The sequence below is a fragment of the Grammomys surdaster genome, unplaced genomic scaffold, assembly GCF_004785775.1.
Source record: "Grammomys surdaster isolate TR1022 unplaced genomic scaffold, NIH_TR_1.0 279, whole genome shotgun sequence".
NCBI lineage: Eukaryota > Metazoa > Chordata > Mammalia > Rodentia > Muridae > Grammomys > Grammomys surdaster.
The window spans coordinates 12,806,414-12,815,630 of record NW_021604720.1 but is presented as its reverse complement, the minus strand read 5'-3'; the positions used below and the strand labels follow the sequence as shown (position 1 = coordinate 12,815,630).

General features: G+C 51.0%; 1 protein-coding gene across 1 annotated transcript in view; it reads left to right on the top strand.

Moving 5' to 3' along the window:
• The window catches only part of Itpk1 (inositol-tetrakisphosphate 1-kinase), an 84,147-nt gene that overhangs the window by 20,880 nt on the left and 54,050 nt on the right, over nt 1–9,217 (top strand). Inside the window, exon 2 of the mRNA XM_028777268.1 lies at nt 5,775–5,900. Coding sequence (XP_028633101.1) covers nt 5,775–5,900 — 126 coding nt within the window. The remainder of the gene's footprint in view (nt 1–5,774; nt 5,901–9,217) is intronic.

The following is a 9,217-nucleotide window of genomic DNA, read 5'->3' as shown; positions in this document are numbered from 1 at the left end:
GTGTGTGTGTGTGTGTGTGTGTGTGTGTGTGTGTGTGTGTGTGTGTGATTTTATGATGGCTGCCCTGGAAGGAACAAAGATGTTCAGTACATCGTATAGAGCCATGCTGCTGGATGCCTTTGTTACTGGAGATATTAAGGTCAGAGCATGAACTCTGACAGTCCTCACAAGCTCGGCTTGGCTACTTACCTGCAGAAGGCTTGAAGTTTTCCACATGTTGGTGCCACGAGGCATTGCCACTGTCTGTGGAGTAAAATGTTGTCTACTTTTCTGCCTTAATTGAATTGCTGCTGCTTACCATTGCCCTAGTCACTGGGGAACTGGGGAACTGGGTCAGGGAATAAAGACACCAGCCTCCCTCTTTGATCTGGGGCAGAGGCCATCTGGATAACTGATATCTATCTCCCTGCGTTTAGTTTACAGGTTTGGGTGACCAGACTCAAACTCCTGACTGTGGGACTTGTGACATTCCTTTGGGTGTGAGGTGCTTATTTTGGAAGCTCCTATGTCCTTTGTCATCCTGCTTTTGGAATCAAACCCACAGAGACCCTGCTGCCTTTTGGGGTCTATCCTTGAGAGTCCCAGACTGAGAGACCTACTTTTTTTGTGTATTAGACTGGTATCCCAGGACTCTCAGGGAGCCTGGAGGTACACATGAGGCCTTTGATCTGGGCCATTTGTCCTACTCAGCCTTGGCTAAAGCAAAACTTTTGATGTCAGTGGGTCCCATTTGAAGTCACAGCTGAAAACACCACTCCTGGGACACACGCAGAGAGGAAAGGGGGACGAAGCCCTGAACACCCTTTGGTGTGAACAGAAGTCTAGTGTCAGCAGGAGAGAAACCTAGGTTCCCATACTGTGAAACTCCGTGCTCTCGGGTGTGTCACTGAACCCCTGTGTGATTCAGTGTCTTCATCTGTGCCCTGTGATCATTAGGAGCAGAGTGTAGCTTCCGATAAGCACCTCGTGGGTGGCAGTTGTCATTGCCAACCACAGAGAGCTGAGGTGTGGCAGTACACTCTTTGAGGATGTCAGTCTAAGCCAGTGCTAGTACCCAGGCTCTGCAGAATTCAAGTCTGGCCCTGTGCTGAGTTCTTGTGACATGCTACTCCCAGAGGGGTGGGGGTTTCATGTTGGTCCCAATATGAACAGCAAGGAGAGGGAGGTCTAACAGTTGGCATTTATTGGACATACCATGCTTCTTGGCAAAGTACTGTTAATCTGAGTGTGACATTGTGCTGAACGAACAGGTAGGTGTACACTGTATTCTTTGACCACTCTGTTCCTCTGAGGGAGATTTGAATCCTTGCATGTAATGAGCAGGGTCTGAGCAGGTATGCAGCGGTTATGTGTGTGTTGCAGAACGGAAAGGTGTCTTTAGGCTGTTGAAGCTCTAAGAAGGTGGTAGCCGTGAGAGCCGGTCCTTGCACCTGGCTGATTCCCGCTGCAGCCTCGGTTGTACCTTTTCAACTCTGAAGTCAGGTACACCCTAGTATCTAGGAAGCCATAGGTTTAGCTTAGCAGCCTTGCATCTCAGTGACCCTGTGCTGAGGACATACTTTGCAGTGAAGAACCCTGAGGGGCCCCAACTGACAGCATTCCACAGCATGGTGATGGGGAGAGTGGCCCTCGGGAAGTCAGGGGCGGGGAGCGGGTGTGTCTCGTGGGTTCAGGTGAGCTGAGAGATCTATGCAGTCTTCCTGTTTGTTGCAAGATGAGTTGAGAAACGTCAAGAGTTAGGAAACTTGCCCTGAGACTCATCACAGCCCTGGGCAGTACGTGAAAGAGTTAACAGCAGCCTCATTTTATGAACGGGGAAACTGAGGCACAGTATAATTAGATGACCCTGGCTACCCAGAAGTAATGGAGTTAGGTGGGTTTCCCGGCCTCACTCACATCCCTGCCGAGTTCCAGGGGCTGGTATTGGGATGGAGACACAGTGTCAGGACCTAGCTTGGTTACCAGGTAGGGCGTGATTATGGTAATTACTGTTGTTTTGGAAATCAGAGGTGACTCCTGGGCCACTGGGATTTGCCAGCTTTGTTCCATATCCCCCCCAACCCTGCCTGCCCCCTCAGGAGCCTCACTGCCTTTGTCAGTGAGAGACACAGTGGCCCTTTGTTCTCTCTGAATTCAGAACTCTGTGTGCCGCGTAGAACCACGTTCAGTGCTTGGCCTTGCTGGACAGCCAGACCTGGAAGTGGAACAATCGTGGATTCCTGGCCTCAGTGGTCAGGCCTTTCATTAGCATGCTCGTACCACTCCCTGAGAGGGACAGATCACGCTCCTCCCAAGGGGGAGAGCAAGAAGTCTCTAGGGAGGTTCTGGGAGCTGAGTGGTCAGAGAAATGGAATGACGAGCACACATCAAATCTTTATCCTGAGTCCTGGCCTCATCCTATCTGGGAGACAGGGCTTTGGCTGTGCCATCTTCTAAAGCATCCCTCCGTACAGTTCCCTCATCTGTGATATACTCTATCCCCAGGGCCCCAGCTTTGCAGTTCCCTCTGTGGTGTTCTGGTTTCAGGAGTCCTTCACGTCCATCATGTGCTGTTGAGGCCTCAGATGAAGTCCAAGGTAGTGGGGAGAGACTGGGACTTCTCTGAGGCTCTTTCAAGGCATCATCCCTGGAGAATGATGACGGCTTCTCTGGTCACTTGAAGAAACGCAGAAAGGCTCATTTATACAACTCAGAAGTGCTATGGTGACACACACCTGTTACCCTAACGCCCAGGAGGGAGAATCAGGAGGAGGGCTGCAAGTTCAAGGGCAGCTTGAGCTAAAGAGAAGAACAAAATATCTAGGTGTAGTGGCTCTAGAGGCACACACAGGCAGATCTTTTGCAAGTTCAAGGCCATCCTGGTCCATAGAGTGTTCCACGACAGCCAGGGCTACATAGAAAAACTTGGTGCTGGAGAGATGGCTCAGCAGTTAAGAGCACTGACTGCTCACCCAGAGGTCCTGGGTTCAATTCCCAGCAACCACATGGTGGCTCACAACCATCTGTAATGGAGTGTGATGCTCTTCTGGTGTGTCTGAAGACAGCTACGGTGTACTCATATACACAAAATATTTTTTTTTTTTTTTAAAAAGGGGAAGGGAGAGGAGAGAAGAAACGAAGACACAATGCCATGGCAAGAGGTGGCCATGCTGTGAAACAGAACTGCACCAGGCCTGATGTGTCCCCAGTTGCTTTTCTTGTGAAAGGGCTTTATTGGCATAAAGATGCCTGGAAAGTACACAAAGGAAGGTGGCTGGCTTCCAGACTCAACTGTTTACCTTTTGTAGAGCAGCCAGGAACGCAGGGAGCTTATTGTCCAAACAGCCCTTGGTTGTCAGGTCTACAGGCCTCAGGCCGATGGCTACCGCCTTCCCAAATCATCAGGGGACCCCTGGTCTTTTTTTGGCTGGTTTTTGTCTTTGCAAACTCCAGTAGCCCAAGATGCACCTCTGACTTCTAAAACAACAGTAATTAACATAACCATGCCTACCTGGTACCCAAGCTAGGCCCTGACACTATCCCTCCCTCTCCAGTACCTGGTCCAGGGAGGACTAGAGGATGGAGACCAGCATGGTAGTTCTGTCTGAACTTGGGGAAATGTGCCCACTGTCACTCTTGAGACCCAGTTATCTTTTCATAGCTGCCGTGGTCTGAAAATACTGTGCTTCTGTCTGTGGTGCCTGCCCACAACAGATCCCAGCAGGCATGGCTGTAGCTCCTTGGGAGCGTCCTCTCACTATAGGCTTCTTCACCTGCCTTCAAATCCTGTTGGGGTTGGAAGAAAGTCTACTGTGGAGTCACCACACAGAGCCAAAGAGGCCCTTTCAGTTTCCTCAGGGTAAATTGAAGCCAGGGTCATGACAAGCACAGATTGGCTGGTGGCTTGGCAGGACAGACACTGGCATTTCTGCTGAGCCTCAGCCTACTTCCGGCAACATAGCATGGTTGGCCCTTTTTTTCTTCCTCGGTTCTTGATGCTCCTAGGAGGTAGGAAGATCATTGCCATCTTCCAGCCTTGCTGTGAGGTCTTAGAAGACACCCAGGAAGCAGAGGCAGGGGATCACCTTAATGTTGAGACCAGCCAGACATAATTTTAAACAACAAAAGACACTTGGGCCGCATCCCTTCCCCTCCTCAGTCTGGTCTCCTGGCTGTATTTGGTTTGTTTGGTACACAAGCTCGTCACCATGGGAGGGAAGCATAGTCCTTGATGTTTTCTTATTGGGAGGTCTCTGGTACTTTTTTTTTTTTTTCCTTTAAATAGGGGTGACCTTTTAACATCTCCCCTGGCAAACCATAAAAAGTAGGGTTAAGGACAGCAGGAAAGAGCTGGCGAATTTCAAAGGCTTATCAGAAGAAAAAGTTAAAATAAGGGTGTATAATCGCTAGGTGTGAGCAGAGCCCGAGGGGCTGACCTGATAGAATATGTAGTATGAACAAGTGTGGGGAATTGTCATCATGCCTAGGCCTGCTGGGACACGAGAACCAAAAACGTAACTGGAGCCACAGAGATAGCTGGCCGTCTTGGGAGATAGGCTGTACAGAAATACCAGGACTGAAAGGCATGAGGACCAGGTGCAGGGTTCAGCGTCATGACCTACCTTCGCTATCACCTCCGCTATGGCCTCTATCTCTCATTCTGCCAGAGGACAGCGGCTGTAAGGTTGTGACTTTTGGAATTGTGACACCCAGGGGACAGAGTGGACATGGGGCAGAGGATAGAGGGCGTGTTGGGAGTTTAAATCAATTGCCTTAGGTCTTACTTTGTATCTAAGCCGAACTCTCCCACCCAGGTCCAAGACAGGTTTTTAAAGTCTCTGTCCTCAGATGCTTAGTTTATGATTTCCTTTTCTATAGTGGTTGGGAATAAAAGGAGACAGGTATGTATATCATTGCCTTGCTGTCTCCTCAGAATGACAGCTTGTAGCTATCTTGTGTCACAAGTGACATAGACCTACCCAGCCCTGAATCCTCATAGACACTAGCTGCCCATGACGGTGAGGGGTAAGTCAGGGGGTCAGGGGTTACTTTCTCTGGCCTAGTTGGGGCTATGTGGGGGGTCAGCCAGGTGCTGGGCTGGCGCCACTTGCCTCCAAGACTGTAGCCTTGCACGTGGTGATGGTGATATGCTGGCGACAGACATCTGGTGCATCAGGAAGCGTGGTGTCAGGGTGCCCTGGCTGTTGGCAGGTGCTTTTGGCTTGGGTCAGGTGATGCTGAATACCAGCTGGCCACTCTGGCTCCCTCGAGGCTCCCAGCCCTGTGTTCTTGAAAAAACAAACACATTCCCCTGTGGAGCAGTGTGTGAAGTACTCAGCAGATCCCAGGCGTCCCTGTGCTCAGGCAGTCCTCCAGGGTCAGTGACACACTCTGGTTTCAGGGTGGAATCCAAGTGCCTGGGTTCTCAAGGAAGCAACTCCTAGACTTGCCAGGAACACCACTTTGCTTGCCATGGCGTCAGAGCATCAGGGGAAGAATATCTGTTTAGCTGGAGTTCTGACTGGGTGACTGGTCATTTTTCTTAGTTTCCCTGAGCTCTGGTTTCGGTGGTTAGGCAGATGAGGTGCTTTCTCCATATAGACAGTGTGCAGCATTCCCTGAGAACCTGCATGCTAACAGTCTAGTCTCTCCTCAGCTACGAAGAATAATGAGTAGTGGGACCCTTGGGCTCTTACTCTGTCGGTCCAGTCTCTTGGGGTGCTACCGAGGCTCAAGGGTCCCAGAGGCAGACTCAGGTACTGAAGCCCTTCCCCTGTGTTGTTCTCACCCTGCAGCTGAATCTCAGCCGGCCGATTGAGGAGCAGGGACCCCTGGACGTGATCATCCACAAGCTGACCGATGTCATCCTCGAGGCTGACCAGAATGACAGCCAGTCCCTGGAACTGGTGCACAGGTTCCAGGTGAGTAAGGGTGGTGACGCCTGCCTGTGGGGCCTGTGGGGTGGAGGGAAGGCCAGGATAGGAGAGCTGTAAGCTTAGAGCTGTGGCATCTGTAGACGTGACTCGGCCACTGGTGAGCTGCGATTTCCTGGGCATGTGCTCAGTCTTGTGGGCCGGGCCTCAGTTTTGCAGGTAACCCAGGTTTGATGTCAGTACTGGTCCAAGTGTTGATGAGACCAGATAAGGCTTCTGTGTCTTCGGGGCAGGTGTGCTCAGCACTGGGCTGGTGGCTCCATTTTGACCCCAGGATGGGACCCCTCTGTTGCACCTGGGGTCAAGGGTCCCTTTCTTGAAAGCCTTTAAACCATGTCCTGCATTGGTGGGAAAGCCTCTCAATTGTTTAATGTGATATTGTGTATGACATTTCTCATGGGCCTGAGGGATGTTCCTTGCTCCTATCCATTCCCTCAGCGGCTCCAGGTCCTGACCCCTGGATGACCTGCCTGTCACCTTGAGGTTCTCATGTGGGGTGGCCACTGCTGCTGTCATCGCTGCTGACTTGCCCCAAACGTCCTCTTTTGTGGACAGATGTGATTCTTTCCTCTGGCAGGCAGCTCAGGAGTCATGAAACAAAGTCATATTATCAGCAGAAATGCAGCTGAAATAGTGGCTGGTCCAGCGCCGCCCCAGGCACGGGGCGCTTGGACCAGCACTTTTCATCTGCAGTAATTAGAGGTTGGAGATCCTTTCCTCTGTTAGGACAAAGAGACGCTTGTCAAACAGCAGCCATCCTGCTGACAGCGGTCCTCTTGCCACGTGTTCAGGGTTGGTGGCCTCAGCCCCCAGAGTATCTCATGGCTCCCACCCACTTCCTGGAGACCTCTCGCTGCCTAATTTCTTTTCCCACCCTTTCGCTACTCCATGCCTCCTGCATGCTTTCTAGGGTATCCGAAACAAAGTAGGGGTTGTCCCCACGGACCTCTGCATGAAGTCCCTCTCGTATGCTCGTAGGCTGAGGCTGTGGCCATCCATGGTCCTCCTCACCTTGTGGAGAGCCTCGGTTGTTTGTAAAATGAGTGCTTGCAGGGAGGAGCAGCTGGCAGTGATGGGAGAGCTTTGGTGCTCAGCCCTGGGGGGGTGCTCGATGCTGGTATATGGCATGCATACTTCCTGGGTTCCTGCTCTGTGGCAGTTCAAGGCCAGCTGAGGAATGAGACAAGGCTGGAACATTTGGCCTGACTGGCCCCCCATTCCACCGCCTGAACTTGGCCTGAAAAGCAGCCAGCCCGAGCCTGTTTCATATCTACAGCCCACAGGGCAGGTCTCATCAGCGTTGTTTTATAACCAGGAAGCTAAGGCTCAGAGGTGTGCTGGGTGTGGCAGAGCCAGGGCTTGATATTGACTTTCTCAGAGAGCCCTCTCTGCTTGTTCCCTGTGTGGCTCTTACACCACCTCTCAGTGACCAAGTGACCACATCCCTTCACCACAGTCCTGGACGTACAGTGAACACTCAGTGAAGCAGCCACCATTGTCACTTCCCACTCACACCTCCCCCAAGTGACTAACTCCTGTGTCTGCAGCTCCTCAGACAGTGGCTGTTCTCTGGGAGACCGCAGAACCTGGGTACTTGTGTAGACCACTGAGGCAGAATGCCGGCCAGTCCCACAGAGGCTAGTGCTGATGCTTTGCAGAGACCCTGCCAAGCTCCATCTGGGAAAGGCGGGCCAGGGGTGAGGGTGAGGACTCCAGCAGGAGATATTCAGAGTCACTCTGGGCCCAAGCACCATAATCGTGTGTTACCTGGATCTACACGGAGCCGGACTGACTGCCTCAGGGTGAGGAAGCCGGTGCAGGCTGGGTAATGTACTCGTTACTTTTCTGTTGCTGTGATGAATCACCATGTCCAAGATGACTTATACCAAAGTTTATTCTAACTTACGGTCCCAGAGGCAGAGTCCATAGTCCTAGGGACGCATGGCAGGAGGTGGCAGCCTGGCAGCAGGAGCTGGCAGTTGAGAGCTCACATCCTCAGTTGTGAAGCAGAGAAGTACTGAAGTAGGCGAGGCGCTTTGTTCTCAGAGCCTGCCCCAAGCAACACACTTCCCCCATCAAGGCTGCACCACCCAACCCTTCCCCAGTGACACCAACTGAGAACCTAAGTATTCACATGCCTGAGACTGCAGGGAACTGCAGGGGACATTTCTCATTCAAATACCACAGGTAGCTCTCTCAAGTCTGCAGTCAGAAAGTAGTCAAGTGGCACTGGAACTGTCATTAGATGCTGCTGTCCCCCTGCCCTGCCATTTCTTCAGAGTCAGATGAGAGGGAGGGCTCCAGAGTTAAACCACACAGGAAGTGGAGCCAGCCTCCAAATCCATGGGCCGTGTAACCCCGGAAGTGTAAAACTGTTATCATTAAGTTGACCCTTCTGGAGCTAGAGAGATGGTTCCATGGTTAAGAACACTGGCTGTTCTTCCACAGCACCTGGGTTCACCCCAGCACACATGGCAGCTCCCAGTTCCATGGAATACAAAGCACTCTTCTGGCTTACGTGAACACTAAGCACACATGTGGTACACAGACATACATGCAGACAAAGCAGCCATATACATAATGACATAATATAATTGATGATGATATTATTAATAATAATAATAGTAATAATAATGATGATGATGATGCATCTTCTTCCTGAAGTGAATGTGGCCTTAGTACCATTTTTCTGTAGTCAAGGTCTGGTCAGTAGTTAGCTCAGTGCCTCCGTCATAGGGGTGACCCTGAACTGTCTGTTTGCCCCAGACATACTAGAGCCCACAACCCAGAGCAGGTGACGGCCGAGCAGCCACCAAAGCTGCTCTAGGTATAGAAAGAACATTCTGGAGCACAGGTGCGTGTGGAATGTCTCCTAGAGAGGGTCTTAGCTAGGTCCTTAAGTCTGCTGTATGCAGAGCACACAAATTACGGTCTAGGATAGTGACCTCATGATAGCCTTCAGTTAGGTATTTCTGGGGAAAATTCTTTTTTTTTTTTAATTTTTATTTATTTATTATATGTAAGTACACTGTAGCTGTCTTCAGACACCCCACAAGAGGGTATCAGATATCATTACAGATGGTTGTGAGCCACCATGTGGTTGCTGGGATTTGAACTCATGACCTCTGGAAGAGCAGTCAGTGCTCTTAACCACTGAGCCATCTCACCAGCCCCTCTGGGGAAAATTCTTACTGCAGTCTATTTAAGCAAGAAACCAGATAGATACGTGGCAAAGATCAGAATGTGTCTTCGTGCAGAAGAGACCAACTCTTTTGAGAAAGAGCATCCGGTTACCTTCCGAGGAA